The sequence below is a fragment of the Ostreococcus tauri genome (genome assembly GCF_000214015.3).
Source record: "Ostreococcus tauri WGS project CAID00000000 data, contig chromosome 11, whole genome shotgun sequence".
In the NCBI taxonomy this organism is placed as follows: domain Eukaryota; kingdom Viridiplantae; phylum Chlorophyta; class Mamiellophyceae; order Mamiellales; family Bathycoccaceae; genus Ostreococcus; species Ostreococcus tauri.
Genome location: NC_014436.2, coordinates 257677 through 276816, shown reverse-complemented (window position 1 = coordinate 276816; position 19140 = coordinate 257677). Strand labels below are relative to the sequence as shown.

The 19140-nt window shown below is 61.2% G+C and overlaps 12 protein-coding genes across 12 annotated transcripts; 3 read left to right on the top strand and 9 right to left on the bottom strand.

The window, feature by feature from the left end:
- Positions 1-77: 77 nt before the first annotated feature.
- On the bottom strand, positions 78-614 carry OT_ostta11g01440 (Zinc finger, SWIM-type; the record flags this gene model as incomplete). Its single annotated transcript, XM_022982996.1, has 1 exon — positions 78-614. The coding sequence occupies one exon, from the start codon at positions 612-614 to the stop codon at positions 78-80; it is 537 nt and encodes a 178-aa protein (XP_022839936.1).
- Positions 615-622: 8 nt separating this feature from the next.
- On the bottom strand, positions 623-2332 carry OT_ostta11g01430 (unnamed product; the record flags this gene model as incomplete). Its single annotated transcript, XM_022982995.1, has 1 exon — positions 623-2332. The coding sequence occupies one exon, from the start codon at positions 2330-2332 to the stop codon at positions 623-625; it is 1710 nt and encodes a 569-aa protein (XP_022839935.1).
- Positions 2333-3038: 706 nt separating this feature from the next.
- Positions 3039-3875, bottom strand: OT_ostta11g01420 (TLDc; the record flags this gene model as incomplete). Its single annotated transcript, XM_003081907.1, has 1 exon — positions 3039-3875. One exon carries the CDS (start codon positions 3873-3875, stop codon positions 3039-3041), a length of 837 nt encoding a protein of 278 aa, XP_003081955.1.
- A 220-nt stretch (positions 3876-4095) lies between these two features.
- Positions 4096-5478, top strand: OT_ostta11g01410 (UDP-galactopyranose mutase; the record flags this gene model as incomplete). Its single annotated transcript, XM_003081906.1, has 1 exon — positions 4096-5478. The coding sequence occupies one exon, from the start codon at positions 4096-4098 to the stop codon at positions 5476-5478; it is 1383 nt and encodes a 460-aa protein (XP_003081954.1).
- Positions 5479-5667: 189 nt separating this feature from the next.
- Positions 5668-7620, top strand: OT_ostta11g01400 (DNA polymerase alpha, subunit B; the record flags this gene model as incomplete). Its single annotated transcript, XM_003081905.1, has 1 exon — positions 5668-7620. One exon carries the CDS (start codon positions 5668-5670, stop codon positions 7618-7620), a length of 1953 nt encoding a protein of 650 aa, XP_003081953.1.
- A 241-nt stretch (positions 7621-7861) lies between these two features.
- OT_ostta11g01390 (unnamed product) lies at positions 7862-8071 on the bottom strand (the record flags this gene model as incomplete). Its single annotated transcript, XM_022982994.1, has 1 exon — positions 7862-8071. One exon carries the CDS (start codon positions 8069-8071, stop codon positions 7862-7864), a length of 210 nt encoding a protein of 69 aa, XP_022839934.1.
- A 710-nt stretch (positions 8072-8781) lies between these two features.
- OT_ostta11g01380 (unnamed product) lies at positions 8782-11502 on the bottom strand (the record flags this gene model as incomplete). The annotated part of the gene is made up of 1 exon (XM_003081903.2): positions 8782-11502. One exon carries the CDS (start codon positions 11500-11502, stop codon positions 8782-8784), a length of 2721 nt encoding a protein of 906 aa, XP_003081951.2.
- Positions 11503-12036: 534 nt separating this feature from the next.
- OT_ostta11g01370 (unnamed product) lies at positions 12037-14646 on the top strand (the record flags this gene model as incomplete). The annotated part of the gene is made up of 1 exon (XM_003081902.1): positions 12037-14646. The coding sequence occupies one exon, from the start codon at positions 12037-12039 to the stop codon at positions 14644-14646; it is 2610 nt and encodes an 869-aa protein (XP_003081950.1).
- Positions 14647-14755: 109 nt separating this feature from the next.
- Positions 14756-15226, bottom strand: OT_ostta11g01360 (unnamed product; the record flags this gene model as incomplete). The annotated part of the gene is made up of 1 exon (XM_003081901.2): positions 14756-15226. One exon carries the CDS (start codon positions 15224-15226, stop codon positions 14756-14758), a length of 471 nt encoding a protein of 156 aa, XP_003081949.2.
- A 103-nt stretch (positions 15227-15329) lies between these two features.
- Positions 15330-16100, bottom strand: OT_ostta11g01350 (Ribosomal protein S5 domain 2-type fold,subgroup; the record flags this gene model as incomplete). Its single annotated transcript, XM_022982993.1, has 1 exon — positions 15330-16100. One exon carries the CDS (start codon positions 16098-16100, stop codon positions 15330-15332), a length of 771 nt encoding a protein of 256 aa, XP_022839933.1.
- Positions 16101-16482: 382 nt separating this feature from the next.
- On the bottom strand, positions 16483-17994 carry OT_ostta11g01340 (Cytochrome P450, conserved site; the record flags this gene model as incomplete). The annotated part of the gene is made up of 1 exon (XM_022982992.1): positions 16483-17994. One exon carries the CDS (start codon positions 17992-17994, stop codon positions 16483-16485), a length of 1512 nt encoding a protein of 503 aa, XP_022839932.1.
- A 385-nt stretch (positions 17995-18379) lies between these two features.
- On the bottom strand, positions 18380-19135 carry OT_ostta11g01330 (Sterile alpha motif, type 1; the record flags this gene model as incomplete). The annotated part of the gene is made up of 1 exon (XM_022982991.1): positions 18380-19135. One exon carries the CDS (start codon positions 19133-19135, stop codon positions 18380-18382), a length of 756 nt encoding a protein of 251 aa, XP_022839931.1.
- Between the last annotated feature and the right edge of the window lie 5 nt (positions 19136-19140).

Sequence of the window (19140 nt, the reverse complement as noted above, 5' to 3'; positions counted from 1 at the left end):
GCGCGAGAAACGACGTGAAGACGCACAGGACGTGATGCTCGGTGGTGTTACATGTCGCGTGTCGTCGGCGGTGTCTGTTAGTGGCGCTGAGAGCGAGTGGTGATCGTGCGCGCTCCTCCGGGTCCAAGGCTGGAGATGCGCCGACGCGGCCGCGCGCGCGCACGCCGGGTTGCGCTTTGACCCGGACCCGGGGGTCGCCTCGTTTCATCCAGTGTACCTTCTGTTGCTGGCGGAAGATACACGAACGCGTTATTAACGGCTTCTATGAACGTCTCCGCGTGCATGCATGGTTGAGCGGCCCACGCGAGGAAGTCGGTCATGCCCAAGTGGTGCGAAAGTTCATCGTCATCTCGAACGTGGAGGTACACGGCGTATTCATGCATGCATGCATATCCATGTATCGCTCGCCCGTGGCAGGTGCACGTTCGTTCAAGTGCGTTCACGTGGTTTGTTCTCAAGCCTGGTGTGGACATGCGCGCGTCCGCCGCCTCGATGACCTGGTACACGTCGTAGTTGTCACGTGTCGCGATGACGCGTTGGACGTCGTGCTCAGCATCGAGTCGCACCTTGTCGATACTCTTTTGAACACAGTTCTTCACCGATAAAAAACCCATTACAAAAGTTATCGTTTCCTGTAGCAAGTGTCGCACACGCGTCCACCGCTGACTCTGTCGCGGTAACTCCGCTTCCCTCGAGAAACCGCATGCGAGCATAGCGCGCACGTGAACGGTGGTTGCTTTGCGAGTAAAGTGATTTGGTAGCATCTTGCGCACACGCGTCCATCGCCGTCTCCGCGGTAACTTCGTTTCCCTTGCATCTCTCTGTCGCACTCAAGGCACTGAAACTGCGGCTTCTTTGCATACAAAGCGATTTTGTAGCAAGCGTTGCACACGCGTCCATGGCCGTCTCCGTGGGAGTGACTTCGCGACTTTCCGTGCGGAAAATCTCTGTCGCACCGTCCGCACGTGAACGCCGGCAAAGTCTTCGTACATCGCGTCTTCTTTCCGAATGTCTCTCTGATCTCGTTCCACGTATACTCGCGGGTGACCCCTCTGGGATGGCACACACCGGGCTGAGAAAAGTTCATTCCGACGACGCCGTCCGCGGTGTGCTCGTGCAAGGTCCCGTAGTGCGCGGTGAATACCGCTTCGACGAAGAATCCGGCGCTCGCAATCGCGCGCGCGACTTCCAAAATCGACGGCGTCGACGCGCACGTTTTCACGTACGTCTTCGCCAACTCGACCGCGCTCGCTTCGTCGTGTCCGTGAATGACCCACACACTGCATTGAAAATCAGCATCAGCATGGTCGTCGTCGCCCTTTTGGGCTCGTCGAACGAGTGCGTGTCCTCGCTGAATATTGTTCGCGCGCCCGTCGCCGAGCAGCGCCGTCAAGTGCTCGTTGATTCGTCGCTCTACATCGACACTTTCCCCGACGTACGCGAACACGAGTCCGTCGTCGGTGCGAATTCTGTAGTGATAGCACCCGCGTACGTTCAGATATCGCGCCATCGATCCCGTGGCCGTCTCGACCTTTTCCAAAGCCTGACGCAACTCGAATTCGCTCGCTTTCAGCGCCATCGCCGCGACGCGAACCGCGTTAAGATTTTGACACGCATACGTTGACTCCGCCGCGTTGAGCGGGGAGGACCACTGTGCGTTTGTTGAACTGGTGGTACGTCGAAATGCACGTTGGCGACACGCTTCATCATCCATCATGTCGACCTTCGGCAGCCCCGTCGCCGCGAACAATGGCGCTCCTCTCGCGAGCCAACGCGCGAACCTGTCCCGCGCGCACGCGCTCGGTGAGACGCGCGAGTAAATGTCTGAGATGATGCTCTTGAAATCCACGCCGCGCACCGTCTCATTGTTCATGGTCTTGGCGCACAATTCGGCATTAAACACCTCCAAGCTGACGACCGGTGCTCCTCCGAGTCCGTCCCCGGCGGCGCGTGTGACGTATTTCAACGCGAGCGTCGTCGCCGTCGCGACACCACCAGCGGTATCTTTGGGCGCGTCGTTCTCCACCGGCGCCTCCAATCCGACTCCGCTCGCCGCCTTCGGCGCCGCCTCGTCTCGCCTCGCGGCGTTCGTGACGTCGCCGAGAGCGACGCGTGTCGCCCCCGCCGCGAACGCGACGCGCGCGTTCGCCGCATCCGACTCGGCGTCCGCCTCGGCTTTGGCTTTAGCTTTGGCATCCGCGCCACCGCGACCCCCGACTGGCCAACCAACACGTGCGTTAGCAGCAGATGACGCTTCCACGAATGCCTCACGGTTTCGCTTCCCCAACCCCGCGAATGCGTAGCCGTATCCACCGCGGTATCCCCGCGGCATTGCTCCAGTCCTGCGCGTCCACGGCGGACAGTTAGTTATTAATCCGCCATCGGCGCGCATCGAACGAACGCGTCACCGTCGTCGACGCCGTCGCCCGCGCGCGCGCACCGCGACGTGAAACAAATCGACGCATCCTTGCGCGCGCGCCCGTCGTCATCGCGCGCTCGCGCGCTCCCCGGCGGCGCGATGCACGCGCCACCGGGGAACAGCGCGCGCGCGATGCGATCTCGACCGATCGCCCCCTCTCCGCGCCGCGACTCCGCGTCGCGCCGCGCATCGTCCGCGAACGAGACGTACCTTTATTCCCTCGTCGATGTCGTCGCGCGCGCGCGCACGGAACGTTCGCGTTCGAGTCGAATTCGCGCGCCGCCGTCGCGCGCGATTCCAATTCGAAATCGCGCGCGCGCCGAGTGCCGACGCGACGACGCGTCGTCGTCGTCGCAGGCGTCGCGTCGCGCGCGTCCGCATCGCGTCGCGTTTTTTTTTTTTTTTTTTTCGCGTCCGCATCGCGTCGCCCCCCGCCGCGACGCGTCGCCACCGGACGCATCGCGGCGGGGTGTGCCGCTCGCCGGTGGCGTTCCTCGACTTTTAGGGTATTTTGTGTTCTAGACCCTAATTCTAGGGGAATTGGGTTCGAAGTTTAGGGTTTAGGGTGAGGCGGGTACGACCGCGGGGCGCGGACGGGATAGAATTACAAGCACGTCTCTCATCGACTCCCCAAATCCGTCGCGCGCGCGGCTGCCGAGGTGAACTGGGTCATGAACCGCGCGTCGGCGCGTTTCTCGTCGATACCGCGTTTCTCGTCGACTCTCAATCTCGATTTCTCGTCCATTTCAGTACGCTTCTTCAGCACCTCGTCTCGATCGACTCCCCAAATCTCCACGCGCTCGATCGCGAATCGCCTGGCGCCGTACTCCACGTGCGCGCTCTCGAGTCGCTCGTCCAACCACACGGTGTGTCGTCCGACGCGGCCGAAAAATCCAAGTCCGCACGGGATGTTTGCGTGTGGGTGGAACCCGTGCGCGCAATAAATCGGGCGTTCGCTCGACCCCGACGTTTCTTCGAGCGCGCCGCCCGGGCGATACCGCCACGTGCGCGTCGAGACGTCGCCGTAAAAATCGTCCCGCGGCATCTTTGACAATCCCGGCGACGCGTGCGCGACGAAAACCTCGTCCCCATCTCCGCCCTCGCCCTCCCCCCATCGCGGCTGCACGACGATGAGCAAACGTCCTCGTTCTGCGCATCGCTCGATGATTCCACCGCGAAAGCTCATTCCGTGCGCGTCGGAATCAAACAAACGCGTCCACGCGCGCTCGCCGCGCGCGCTCGACGTCGACAGCGCCTCGCGCACGACGCGCGCCAAATCAAGCGTCAGTCTCGACGGCCGCGACGACGACGACGTCACCGCCGACGGCGAATCACCCTCGTCCGCGATCAATCGCACGTCGGCCCGTCCCGGGGCGTCCGTCGCCGTGGCCTCGTCCTCGTCCTCGTCGCCGTCCCGTCGAGCGTCCGTCGCGTCTCTCGACGTCGACGCCCCCATCCTCGTCACCGCGCGCGTCGCCGCGACCGCGCGCGCGCGGCGTCGGCGTCGGCGCGCGCGGTCGCGGTCTGGCGACCGCGACGCTTCGGGCGCGTCATCGAAAGGCGCGATCGGGGCGATCGAAAGGCGCGATCGGTGCGATCGAAAGGCGGCGCGATCGATCATCGATGGCGAATGGACGATGGACGATGAACGATCGCGACCGCGCGACGCGACGACGATGCCGCGCGCGCTCGACGGCGACGAGTGGGCGGGCGTGGACGTGTCGTGCCGCCGAGGGAACGATCACGACCCCTCGTGGTTCGCCGGACTCGACGCGCGGTGCGAGGACGTGGATCTCGTCATCGTCGGTGCCGGCATCAGTGGATGCGTGTTCGCCGAGCGCGCGTCCAGGGAACTGGGTCTGCGATCGCTCGTGGTGGATAAACGGGATCACATCGGTGGGAATTGTTATGATTTTATCAACGCCAAGGGGTTCAGGGTGTCGCAGTACGGCGTGCATCTGTTTCACACGAAACACGCGCGGGTGTGGGAGTACGTCAATCGCTTCAGCGCGTGGATGGCGTACGAACACCGGGTCAAGGCGGCGATCGAGCGGGAAGATGGGGAGTACGAACACGGTGGGAAGAGATATAGGGTCGTTCCCGTGCCGCCGAATAGGGATACGATCAACGCGTTGTATCCCGAGGCGAATCTGACCTCGGACGAAGACGCGCGCGCGTGGCTCGACGCCAGGCGAACGAAGAATGACGAACCGAAAAACGGCGAGGAGAGCGCGTTGACCAGAGCCGGTCCCGAGCTCTACGAGGCGATTTTTAAGTATTACACGAAGAAACAGTGGGATAAGTATCCGGAGGAATTGGACGCGAGCGTCTTGGCGCGGATTCCAGTGCGAGAGAACACGGACGATCGGTACTTTAGCGACGAACACCAAGCGTTACCTCGCGACGGCTACACGAGAATCTTCGAGAACATGATCATGGGCGATCCAAACATCCTCGTGCGCTTAAACGTCGATTTCTTCGAGAACAAGGATGTGTTACAAAAGATGGCTCGGAAATTCGTCGTCTTCACGGGACCCATCGACGCGTATTACGCGTCCCAGGGGTTACCGAAACTCGAGTACAGGTCTCTGCGCTTCTTCGAGGAGTACCACGAGGGCGCCGGAGATGAGGACACGAAGAACGACGAACCGTTCTTTTACCAGCCGTGTTTACAGCTCAACTATCCCGGTCCCGAGGTCGAGCACACGCGAATCGTCGAGTACAAGCATAAGCCGAACCAGCCGCGCGCGGCGCGCGAGCACAGAGGGACCGTCATCTTCAGAGAGTACTCGTGCGATCACGGTGAGCCGTATTACCCCGTGCCCAACCCGGCGAATCGCGAATTGTACGAAAAGTACCGCGAGATGGCATCGAAAGAACCGGGCGTCGTCTTCGTCGGCCGTCTCGCGTCGTACAAGTACTTCAACATGGACCAGGCGTTCTTGAACGCGCTCGAAATCTTCGACGACGTCATGGACGTCCCAAAGGAGGGCGAGCGATCCAACTCGGCGACGGCTCCAAAATTTACCGATCTCGGCGAACCCGACGGACCGAAGTAGTCGCGCGCGTTCGCATCACGCACGATCGACCGAGCATCGAGCCGTCTCTCAATCTCTCCCCCACCCGGGGTCTCTAGACGTTCGCGCAGATAATTTCAAATTTTTTCAAACGCGCACCTGTCGACGCCCACGATCGCCCACACTCCACCGCCCCCCACACCGCGTGACCGCTCGCACCGCGCGCGAACGATGGCGACCACGGACGCGGAGTCCATGAAGCGCGCTTTCGAGGACGTCGGGTTCGACGTCGACGTCGCCCTGCCCGAGCTCGCGCACATGCGAACTCGGCTGCGAATGTCCCCGACGGAAGTCGCGAATGTCTATCAGATGTTCGACCTGAACATCGTCTCGAAATCGAGCGCAGACGTCGTGGACCGAGGGAAGGTATCGATCGAGCGCCTGGAGGCGTTCGAGGCGTTCGCGGAGCGAGAACGGGGACGATCGTTGGAGTCCAAGGAGGACGCCGGCGGGAGCGGATTCGGACGCAAGCGGAGACGGGCGAAGAGCGGAGGCTCGACGCCTGGATCGACGAGTGGAACGCCTGGAAACTATGTGACGACGTCACCGGGAACGCCGGGGACGCAGAGAAGGTTTTCGTTCTCGAGCGCGACGAAGACGCCGATGAAGCACGCGCGGGAGTGGAGCGCCGAGTTGGACGCGCTCGGCGAGAGCGGCGAGAGCGAGTATAAGAGACGCGCGGTGACACCCGGGAGCGCGCGATCGGATGCGAGCCTAGCGTCGCAACCGGGCGGTGTGGGGGCGATCTTGAACGAACACCTCGCGGAGAAGATTGCGTTGAAGACGGATTCAGACGTCGCTGACGTCGTCGCCGTCGAGCACTTGGGTACGGAAAAGTTTCGATACATGCGCGATAGGATTTCCGATCGCGTTCGCATGATCGATGCGCGCGTGCGAGAAGTCGAGACCAGATTCGCGGTCGCCGTGGAAGCCGACGACGACGCGGCGGTTGCGACGCAAGACGACGCGGCGGTTGCGTCTTCGTCCGCCTTTGTCTCCCCGGTCGGATCCAAGACGGGCGACGAGGACGGGCATTTCGTTGGACGCATTGTCAGCGCACACGTCGGTTCAGACGGAAAGCTCACCGATAAGACGGTCGCTCTTGAGGGTTCGATCGACGGGAGCTCGGGAGCGCGCGTGCGCTTGGAGCTTCGAGACCTCGAGTCGTACAGCTTGTTCCCGGGTCAAGTCGTCAAGGTCCGCGGCCGTAATCCCGCAGGCCACTGCATCGTCGCTAAATACATCGACACCGACGTCTCGGTCAAGCCATTCGCTCGATCGAAGACGGACTCGCCCGTGTTCAAGAGAGGCGCCGAGGTGATTGTCGCTTCTGGCCCGTTTTCGTGCTCCAGCAATTTGCGATACGAGCCCCTTCACGACTTGCTCGAGTACGTACGAGAGGAGAAACCCGACGCCTTGGTGCTGTGTGGGCCGCTGCTCGACGCCGAAAACGCGTTGGTCAAGTCTGGAGATCTCGGTGAAAAGTTCACGTACTATGACGTGGCGGCGAAGGTCGTGGCCAAGCTCGAGGACGAACTGCGCGAACGGGGCACCAAGGTCATCTTTGTCCCGTCTGCACGCGACGTGACGCTCGATCCGGTGTTCCCTCAACCTGCGGCGAGCGTGGATGAATTCGTCACCGATAGATCTCGAGTGGTATCCGTGTCCAATCCGGGGACTTTTGAGATTAACGGCGTCGTCTTCTCTGCGTGCGGCGTCGACGTTTTAAAACACCTGAGTGCGAGGGAAATTTCTCAAGGGCACGCACCGAAGGAACGTCTCGGTCGACTCGCCGGACACGTCGTTCGCCAAGCGCACGCGTACCCGTTGTATCCGCCAGATGTTTCGACGTGCCTGGACGCGCGTCACGGTGATGCGTTGGCGTTCGAACGCGCGCCGGATGTGTTGATTTTGCCGAGCGATTTGAAAGCCTTCGCGGAGGTGTGCGAGGACGTCGTCTGCGTGAATCCAGGGAGATTGGCTCGCGGTAACGTCGGGGGGACTCTTGCGAAGATTGTCGTGCATCCAATTGATTCGATGGAGAGCGACGACGCCGATGCTGACGCGACGCGTCCGCACGAAGTTCAAAAGCGTTGCCGCGTCGACGTCATAAAAATCAAGTAGTTTCTTTGTCATCATCATCGACAGTTCGCGCAAAATCACAGGAACGTTGAAACATTCATAATCGTCCATCCACTCGTTTTTTTTTATTACACGTCAGGCGAGGAAATCATGAAATGGGGTGCGGTACAAGAGGAAAGAGTGGCGCTCGTGAAGAGGGACGGGCGTTCGGCGTTTCGAAACCAGCCGAAAGTCGTAATCCACAACAGAAGTGAAACGAAACGAACGGAAGTGTTCCTTTCGTTTAGTTTGAGCTCGAGCTCGCGGCGAATCCACGGCTCGGGACCTTCACCTTGGCCTCCTTCACGGACGCCACGGCGAGTTGCTTCTGTTCCTCCTGGGCCATGCTCATCGTCATCATGGAGACGCCGCTACCGATGGCGACACCGGTGCCGACGAGACCCGTCAGGGCGAGGATGGACATGGAAACGTACACGGATTGCGTGCTCGGCATTTTAAGATTTCTGTCGTCGTCGTCACGCGCACGAGGACGCGTCGTCAGTCGTTCGTTCACCGCGGCGCACCGCGCGCGAGACCCCAAATAAGATCGTTCCCGCGCCCTCGCGCGCGTCTCCTTTCGATCGCGACGCGCGCGTGGGTCCACCGATACGTACGCGTGACGATGTAAAAACGGTGGATATCGTTCCGAGAGAGAACGAGATGGATCGCGCGACGTGAGCGTCGACGAAGGGTGTGTGATCCGTGCGGGAATGTGCGGTCGGGCCCAGCGCCGCGCCCGGTGCCGTGTGGTTCGTGGAGCGGCCTGGGATGGACATTTTTATAGAAACTCGGATATTTGATGCGTATTTAAGTAATAAGAAGTACCAAGAAAAAAAGGAATGACCCCACAAGGATTCGAACCTTGGACCTTGAGATCTGGAGTCTCACGCAATACCACTATGCTATGGAGCCATGTGACGTGCGTACATCGCGTTGAGCGACATACACTATGGGACTTGGAGGCGAACCTGGTTATTCCGACGCAAGATTGTTTATTAGTACAAAACAGTTACGGGTGCGTCACTATTATGTATGCTCGTGATACGGGGTCGCGACTCGTGCATGTCTGCTTCGTAAGGTTTACGCGACGCCACGGGCAATGGTGATGAAATGCGGTGTGTCCGAATGATTTACATTTCTGGCGCCCGTTCCTGTGCGTCGCAGTCATCGCAACCACTTGACCACGCGTTCGAGGCGCTCGCTAGATTTCGCCGAGAGCGTGTTCACGCTCTCGTGAAAGGCGTGGAATCGCTCGAGGGTGTCGGCGAGGGGTTTGAGTCTCGGTTCGCCATTGCCCTGGTGTAAAGTCGAAGCGAACCTCGAGACGACGTCGGCGCGAAGCGCGGGCTGACCCTCGATCAGAAACGCGAGGAGCAAACCACTGTAGGCCTGGAGAATCAGGTCCTCGCCCGTATTCTTGGACGACATGGATTTGATCATCTCCGCGGTGACGTGCGTGGCCTCGGCCTCGGCCTCATCGTTCGCTTCCTCGGCGTTGACCGCTTGCAGGTACAGCACCGCGAGCGCGTCGACGAAGGAAATCAAAGTCTCCGACGACCCGGGAAGCTTCACCGAACAGTTTTGAAGCGTCGTCGCTGACTCGGCGTCGGCCTCGACGATGTTGACCAGGAGTACGAGCGTCGCGTTCAAGAGGGACGAGCCCGAATCGTCTGCGGGCACGCGCGTTCTCTTACGATCGCGGCCGTCGCGCAGGGTGAACCCCTCAATCGTGAGCGCGAGCCAAGGCACGAGACTTGCGATTTGAAGGAGCCCTTGATGGTCGTCACCGACCACCGCGCCGGCACCCTCCTCGTTTTCATTCGTCACGTTTGTGAGCGTAGAAAGAACCGCTTTCAACGCGCCCACGGCGACTCGATGGTCGATCGCGATCGCGCCGTTGTAACGAACGCGAAGCGTGTTCGCAATCGTATCGCCTCTTTTACTCCCGATGACGCTCGCCGTGGTCATCGCCGCGAGCGTCGGGATCACGTCCACGAGCGCTCGAACCGCGGTTCTGGCTCTTGGCGAGCTCCCCTTAACGGGCGTCTGCACGTTATCGGCGAGCCACTGAATCGCCGCACCTCTTCCGACGTTACCGACTATCGGCGGCGAAAGCGGCGAAGAGGGGATGATCATCGCGTCGTCATCGTCGTCGTCATCGCCGCCGCCATCCACGGTGATACTTTTTGCGAAACCGCCACGTCGCACCGAACTTGGCGGTGTCATCGTTATTCCACCCGGAACGCGCGATTTGACGGGAGATGGTGACATCGGAATGTCGATCGGCGCCGCGCTCGGAGCCGACGTGTTCGCCGTGACTCGAGCGCTCGAAAGGGGGATGAGCTGTAGGCTCGGTGCCTCAGCACTCTTCGACGTTCCCACGAGTGTCGCCACCGAAATGATATCGCACGACTCGCGCGACTCAAAGCTTGCACACTCGAGGACGCGCGAGCATCTGAATAATCGCGCGATGGCGCGAGCGGCGTCTTGCTCCGCCGCGTCGTCCGTGACGTCGTTGTTGTCCTCGTCTTCATCATCATACACGCGCGGGGCAGTCGAGGCGAAATACGCATCACCGAATCGTTGCAGTGTCTTCGTTGCCTGAGCGACGAGTTCGCACGTCGCCAACACCGCTCCTTGCCTGGCCATGATCTCTCTGAACGAATTGTCATCAGTAGCCGATCCCGGCCCCGACCCCGAGGCGAGCAACGCGTCCTGTTCAGCCCTGAGCGCCTGGTGCGCTATGAGCAAAGCGAGCGTCTTCTCATCCTTCGCTTCATGAGGTAAAAACTTGAGCGTTTTCAAGCACGCCCGAATCGCACTATTCGTCTTGACGTGTATCGCCTCACCGCTCGCGTTGGATGCGCGAAGGAGCGCTCGAATCGCCTTCGCCAACTTTACGTTGAGCATCGATCCGCTCGCGGGCTTTCGAAGCTCCGAGTCACCGCATAGGTAAAAAATCGCCGCGCACCCAAAGAGTAGCGTCTTCGGCGCGTTCGGTAGTACGGCGACCTCTTGAGTCGCTTGGATGATTTTCGACGGTAAACCGTACGACGCCATGAGTCGACGCGTCCGCTGATTGCTCAAAAGATCGACCAAGACGCCGACGCTTCGAATCTTTTCCTTGAAGTCCCGAGCCGAGGACAAACCAGAAATCGCATAGTTCGCTTCATCTATGTCGGCCAACTGCGCGCCCGATTGCGGCATGAGACGGTCAGCGTCGTCGTCGTCGTACTCCAGATCCTTCTTCTCCTCCTCGCCCACGAATTCGCCGAGGGTAACTCTCTTCTTCACCGTCGGAACCGCGCCCGACACCACCGCGGTAGACGTCGACGTCTCTCGTCGAATCGTCATCGCGTCACTCTCGCGCGCATCCGTCGTCGTCGTCGTCGCCGTCTCCGCCTCCGCGCGCGCCGTCTCCGCCTCTCTCCGCTTCTTCGCCCCCGAACGCGCGAGCGTCGTCAGTTCCCGCGTCCCTCGCTTCCCACGCGGCGACGCCACCGCCACTTCATCGAACAAATCCTCCGCCGGTCGCACCGCGTCCACGGCGTCGTCCACGACGACGACGTCGTCGTCTCGCGTCCGCGCCGCGCCGCCGTCCGCCGTCCCATCCGCCGCCGTCGTCCTCGCGCCCGTCGCGTCCATCGCTCGCGCCGTCGCCCGCACCGACCCCCCCCGCGCGAACACGCTCACACCGACCCCTCTGCGCGTCGTCGTCGTCGTCGTCGTCCGTCGTCGTCCGTCGTCGTCGTCGTCGTCGTCGCTCTCGCTCGGTAACGCCGCCGCATCGACGTCGTCAAAGTACGCCTTCGCCCGCGCGATCGCGTCGAAGGCGTAGGGATCGTCCGCGGTCACCCGCGCGCGCCTCGACGCGCGCTCGGGCATCGCGCGCGGCGTCGCGACGCGGTGTCGCGTCGCGACGACGCGCGATGGATGATTTTTTTGAAATCGCCAAAGCGCGCGACCCACGGGGGCGCGCCTCGTGGACGCACATAGGTGAAAACCACACTGTATACGAGGAAATCCGTCGTGGACGCACACGTACGGGCGACGACGCGGTCGCGCGTGTGGGACATAGGACACGAATGTGTGCACTACGACACATGAGGGTTTAGCTCGTCGAACCCGCGCGCGCGACGCGACGCGCGCGACGCGACGCGACGCGACGACGCGCGCGCGCGCGGGCGTTCGAGCGCGAGCGACGCGGCGGGAGCACCGACGCGCGGCGACGCGCGGGCGAGGCGCGGGTGACGACGGGCGCGGGGACGATCGGCGACGGGACAAACCGCGGGCACCGCGAAGGAAGGAATCGTTGGACGACGACGACGACGACGACGACGACGGCGACGGCGGCGACGGGCGGCGGACGCGAGCGCGGCGCGCGGGCGCGCCCGTGTCGTCGGTGAGGGACGCGGCGCGATGGTGGCGACGGGGGCGACGGGTGGAGGGGACGACGGGGCGGGACGGCGGGACGGCGGGACGCGCGCGAGCGCGAGCGCGAGCGATGGGTCGTCGCCTTTTAACATGGAACAACTGCGAGCGGCGGTGGATCGGCATCATAAGAAGGTGTCGAGTGAGGTCGAACGGGCGTGGCGCGAGTCGAGTCTTGGGAGTTTCTCGTTCGGACGCGCGCCGGGACGCTCGAGCGAGAGCGGCGGAGGCGCGGGGACGCGCGCGGGGATCAGAGGGACGACGATGCTCGAGCGCGAGAGCGGGGACGAGGGTGATGGCTCCTTGGCGCAACGCGCGGGGCGGAAGAAGCGGTTGAGCATCACGGAGGTGACGGAAAAATTTACTGAGATGGCGAAACGAGCGAGTCAAGATTCCTTGGCGAAATTGGACGACGCTCGGTTCATGGAGCGGTTTGAAAAGCTCAGAACGAGCAGAGATCGCGGGAGGCGGGGCGCGTCGGGGACCGATGACCTTCGGGAGGGGGGAAAGGCTCGCGCGCGGTCGGCGCAGGATCTTCAAGCGATTATAGCGAAATCCATCTCAAAGGCGCCGTCCATGCCAAAGTGGGGAGAGGAGTGGGACGTGTTCAAAGCGATCAAGCCGCGAGAGGAGGAAAATCAGAGACAGCGCGGCGGTCGTTCGTCACCGGGTGGGATGAATCGAAGGCGGGCGCAGTCGGAGACGCTCGTTGGCGCGCCGAAGGCGTCCCCCAAATCGTCTGCGGATCTGTCGCCGCCGCCGTCTCGTTCCCTTTCGCGACCGACGTCCACGGATAATCTTCTCGCCGCCGGCGAAGGGAAATCACTCGCCGGCGCGGTAGACGAGGATGACACCAATCCCGCGAAAGTGTTTGAAAACATCAAGCGAGAGATCACGAGTAGACTCCCGCGCCCGCCGAGTCTTCCAAAGATGAACGATTTGCAAAACGCCGTACGACGACTGGCTGGTAAGCCCGAGGAAATCATGGTTTCATCGCCGTACGACGCGAGTCTGAGTAGTCCGGGAGTGGTTCTCAAGAGCCCGACGTCGACGTCGGCGACGGCGGCGGAGATGCGCGAACGCGAGGCGGACGCCGCGAGACAGCGAGGAAAGGACGCGCCGAGATCCATCAAGGAACACGGACGCTCGGTCGCCATCGTCACCACGGCTTCGTTACCGTGGATGACGGGTACGGCTGTGAATCCACTCTTGCGCGCTGCGTACTTGGCGAGGCGAGGAACGCACGATGTGACGCTCGTGATTCCCTTCCTGGCGCCAAACGAGCAAAAGCTCGTGCATCCCAACATGATTTTCAACACCCCTGAGGAGCAAGGAGCTTACGTCAACAAGTGGGTCGAGGAGCGTTGTGGATTCAAACCGCAGATGAAGCTGTCGTTCTACCCAGGACGATACGCCACGGACAAGTACAGCATCATTCCGGTCGGTGATTTGACGTCGTACATCCCGAGTGATCGCGATTCAGATGTCGCCGTTCTGGAGGAGCCCGAGCATCTCAACTGGTACCACGCCGGTCAGCGATGGACCGACAAGTTCAAACACGTCGTCGGAATCGTGCACACCAACTATCTCGATTACGTGCGCTTGGAGGAAAACGGACCGATCAAGGAAAAGGCGCTGAAGTTTGTGAACAACGTCGTGTCGGCCGTGCACTGTCACAAGGTCATCAAGCTCTCGGACGCGGTGCAAGAATTTCCCAAGAGCACGACGATGAATGTTCACGGCGTCTCTCCGATATTCTTGGACGTGGGCGCTCAGAAGGCGCTCGAGGCGACGCATGCGAATGTCGACGTGGTGAAAGGTCCGCTCGCCTCCGTTGGACGCTCGGCTACGAAGAAGCTCGGTAAGTCGAACAAGCCCGTCTTCACTAAGGGAGCGTACTTTCTCGGCAAAGTAGTTTGGGGTAAGGGTTACAAAGAGCTTCTCGATCGAGTGTCGGAGCACAATGGGAGTGAGAACGGACGAGATTGTCCTCTGGAGCTCGACGTCTTCGGCAACGGCGACGATTTCACCGAGGTGAAGTCGACGGCGGAGGAGAGACATATTCCGCTCCGTTTCCACGGACGCAAAGATCACGCCGAGAAAGATATTCATGATTACAAAGTTTTCGTGAATCCCTCGCTCTCGGACGTCGTCGCGACGACCACGGCTGAGGCTCTAGCAATGGGAAAATTCGTCGTGTGCGCCAAGCACCCGAGTAACGAGTTCTTCTCCACCTTCCCGAATTGTCTCGTGTACGATAACCCCGATGAGTTCAGCAAGTGCGTGAAGAAAGCGCTGACCTCTGAACCGACGCCGCTGAGCGCACAGGATTCGTACAGGCTTTCATGGGAAGCCGCGACGGATCGCTTCTTGGACGCCGCCGAACTGTCGCCACGGGAAATCAATCCGACGCTCGGCGACAAGGCGAAAGAAAAGTTTGCGCACGCGATGCATACCACACTAACGAGCGTTGAGCCGATCCGTCGAGCCACGGGCGCGGGTGCGAATACGCTCAAGGCTCCGGAGAAGCTCGATCACTCTTGGGAACCCGAGCCGTGGGACTCGAGCGCGCGCGACGCCAACCGCACGAAAAAATGAAAGAGGCACGCGAAGTCACTCTGTAAGAATAAACGCACGCGATCAGTGTACGAGGGTGTAAACGAAACGCAAAAACATTCACGCGCTCACGCGTTGTCACGACAAACGACTAATCACGCGTTCCCATGCTCTCCTCGAGTTCCTTCTTCAGCGCCACCGCCGAGCGCCACTTCTCTAATCGCTTCACATCCCGTTCCGCGATCGCCCGTCGTTTGTTCTCTTTGTGCACGCGCGCGTTCTCTCGACGAAACGCCTCTCGCGCCAGCATGCGCTTGATGTGATTCTTCCTCTTCGTCGGCTTCTTCACCGCGCTCGCGTCGGACGCTCGCTCCAAAGCCTCGCTCGGAACTTCGAAGATCTCGGAATCGGTGACCCCGTACGCCGAATGCGTCGGCGGCGTCGAGACGACGGAGAACGAGCGTGAATTCATCAACAGCAGCGAGCTCGAGAGCACTCGTGACGACGCGAAAGCGTCTCGCGTCGACGCACGCGCGGTCTGGACAATCGCCACGGGTGCTGATGAAGACGCGGTGAGCGCACTGAGCGCGCGGGCGCATCGAGCGGCGACGGCGCGAGACATCGTGCGCGAGAAAGAGTGCTGTTCACAGTGGCGGGGAGAAACCTTAGGGTGGGGACATCGAGCGGATTATTCATCCAAACGTTTCATAACACGACGCGAAAGACTATCTCTTGACCCATGCGAATGACTTACGCGCCTTGGCCTTACCAGGTTTCTTGCGTTCGACGATCCTGGAATCGCGCGTGAGGTACCCGGCGGCTTTGAGCGCCGGTCGAAACACCGGGTCGTAGTTTTGGAGCGCCACGGATATGCCGTGGCGACACGCCTGTGCTTGGCCACTAATCCCGCCCCCGCGAACGTCCACGACGGCGGTGAATAAACCAACGGTATCGCTCACGAAGAATGGGGCGACCATCTCGCCGCGAACGGTGGGCGACGAGAAATACTCATCGTAGGGTCGTCCATTCACCTTGTGCTCGCCCGGTCCGGGGGCGAGCCACACTCTAGCGACCGCTGTCTTCCTTCGCCCCGTCCCGTACGACCGCCCCGCGGCGTCTCGAATAGGCACACGAACGAACGGCGCCGTCTCTTTCTCCTCATCCGCGCTTTCCGACGCCGAATCCACCGTCTCGCCCTCGTCGCTCGCCGAAGCCGCCCGCTCGCTCTCCGCGCGCTCTCTCAAATTCTCTCTCCCAGCCAACGCCTCCTCGTACGTCGGTAACCCACTCCCCTCGACGTACGCACCCTCGACGTACGTCTCGAACAGAGCGTCCAGCGCCTCCAACTCTCGCGCGTCCACGGTTTCGAGTTCGCGTTCCGCCCACGTCTTTGGCGGCGCGCCGTAAAACGTCCCGTCCCTCGGCGCCAACCGTTGTTTCGAGTCCGTCACGCGCACGATCTTGTCGTACGTCATCTCCTCCGCCGTGATCGGCATCGTCGCGCGTTTGCTCCCCGAGCGCGTCTTTTGGGACGACGCGCTGGCGGTGAAACCGCGTCTTTGGCGATCGCGGGCGATCGAACCTAGGTCGCGACTCGAGCCAACGTCATCGCGTAGCGACGCGCTCGAGGGCGCGCATCCACCGACGAGGGCGCGCGATGCGTCCTTGGACGCGTGCGTTTGGTGCACGCGCGCGATGGCGTCGCGGGCGACGCGAGCGGCGCGACGCATGGCGAGGCGAGGTGTGGAGCGACGCGCGGGGTCGACGCGGTGACGCGAACAAACGCGGACGCGCGCGTTGGATGTGTTTGAAGATATATATGACGGAGGCGTCGCCCGCCCGCCGTTACAACTCGATGGTCCTCCGCGATGAGATCGATCACTTGCCGAGCGGCTTGGCGCGGCGCTTGTACTTGATTCGGCACCCCGCGTGCTTGGGTCCGACGACCATGCCTTCGTAATCCGGCTCGGGAAGGTCGCCCACCATGTCGAATTCAAAGTTTCTGATGAGAATGGACCAGATGGTCTTGATTTGCATGTACGCGAAGGTCTCACCCATGCAACCGTGACGACCGCCGCCGAAGCCGATGAAGGAGGCGAACGCCGCCTTGTCCTCGGCGTTCGGCTCGCGGAAGCGTCCGGGCTTGTACGTGTCCGGTTCGCTATACACGCTGTCAAGTCTGTGGGCGAACGCCGGAGAGGTGGCGACGATGTGTCCCTTCGGTACAGTGTACTTCTTTCCCTCGGTCGTCTCCACTTCGAACGCCGACTGGGCGTAACGCAAGAGCATGATGAGCGGCGGATGCATGCGGAGCGCCTCCTTCACCGCAAAGTGCAGCTCGTCCATCTTCGCTAATATATCAAAGTCGAGCTCGTTGCCGTGCGCCTTGATAATTTTGCGCTGCTCTTCTTCCAGGGCCGGGAAGACGCGCTCCTTGTTAGCGATGGAGAGCAAACCCGTCCACGTGGACGTGATCGAAGATGTGTGCTGACCCGCGAATAACACCGCAATCAACATGCCGAGGACTTGATCGTTCGAGAGCTTGGAACCATTCTTGTAACGAGCGTCGATGAACGTCTGGAGAACATCTGGTTCGCTCGCGCCGCTCTCGCGTCGAGCCTGAATGACCTTGTCGAAAATTTGAGCCAACTTTTTGCGAGCCTTGTCGCGCTTGCGGTGCGCCTCGATCGGGGCGTACGGGAAGAACACCGACAACGGTACCATACCCTTATCCAAGTCGTGCACAAGTTCGGTGACCTCAGAGTAAAGCGTCTCACGAATCTCCCGTCCGAGTAAGCATCGCGACGCGGTGAGCACGATGAGCTCTGAGAGCTCATCCAACAGGTTCACCTCGCCCTCGTCGCCCCACTTGGCGAAGAAATCCTCCGCCTCCTTGACCATCATCCCCACGTACATCCGCAACCGATTACTCTTCAAGCTGTCCGCGAAGAACCTAAACTGTTCAGCGCGAGTCGTGTGATCGACATCGAACACCACGCCCTTACCGAACGTCGGGACGTTGAACTCGTACACCTCCTTCTGCGACATCTCCGTGTCCTTCGCCTTAAAAAAGTGTTCGCTCACCTTTGGCCCGATCAAAAACGTGATCCGCTTGTGGAACACCGGCACGGTGAACACCTCACCGTACTTGGGCATCGCCTCTCGCATCAGCCGCATCGGTCCCGCGAGGAACGCGACCATGCCGCCCCACACCGGCGCGACGGAGATCACCGGCGGACTCCTCCGTCCCTTCAACGGACCGTGCGAGAGTTGATCCAGAATAAAGATCGCGAGGATGATCGTCATCATCACCGCCGGAATCGTGACGTAGAGCGGAGAATCGCGCATGGCGCGCGCGATCTCGTTCGCGAGCGTTGGGCCGCCAGCCATGATTATTCCGTCGTCGACGACGATGTAATCACCTCGTGGACGCTCGAACGGGCGCGTTCGACGGTTTCGATCGTCGCGCGCGTGACGATCGGACGCGCGAGCGAGCGAGCGACGCGTGTGCGCGACGATCTGAGGACACTTTGGACTCTCGCGCTATCCACTTTAGGGTACAAAGCGCTCGCGCTGACGTGAAGGAGTACTAGTGGCGCGTCGACGCTATGCGTGCGAGAGGCGAGAGGTGAGAGGGGAAGGGCGAAATTTCGGTGAAAGTGCATCGCATCACACGATCGAGAGTAAGCGCGTGGGTCGGCGACGCGATGCCACGGCGGTCTGCGTCGTATCGTCGGTCGAATCGTCGATTCAGCGTTTTCGCGCGAGATCCCGTTTACGCGACGGCAGAAGGGACGGTGTTCGCGAGCTTTTCGTTCACCGCCGTTCGGATGTTGAAGTGGTTCAATTCGTCGTAGTTTTCGACGACCGACATCATCATCGAGCCGCCAGCGTTGATGACGATGATGGTTTTCATCGGCTTTTTCAGATCGACTCTGTAGCCGACACGAGGAACATGTGCGGCGACGACACGATTGACGTCGGCCGATTGGAAGTGTCGAAGCGCACTGTGTTCCTCGTAGTGCACCTCGAACGAGATCGGTTCGGCGTCGGCGTCTCGCGCGGGGAAGTGTCCCGGGAGAACGCGCGCGGCGAGAGAATCGAGCTCGAGTTCGCTCGCCGCTTGCTCCACGGGCACGATTCTCGAGACGTGCGTCGGCTGCTTCCAATCCGCGCCCTTTTTACACTCCTCGACGATGGCCTTGACGCACATGTACAGATTCACGTCGTTGTCGTCCGGTTTGAGCGCGACGAACGCGCACGTCGTGCAACCCGGTATCCACAGACACTCCGCGCTATCGTACGGCTTCTCACCGTCGATGCGGTGCGCGTCGTACGCAACTTTGAACCAGAAATCATTCAGTATGTTAGCTGCTTCGATGGCGGCGTCCACGATGGCGTTGTCGTTCGAGTGCACGGCGGTAACTAGGAAGCCTTTGATCCAAGACGGGAGCGGAGCCGTCGGCGGCACGTACGAGAGGTCTTCTGCGAGTCGCATGGCATTGTTCCAGACCGCGGAGGAGTCTGACATGTTAC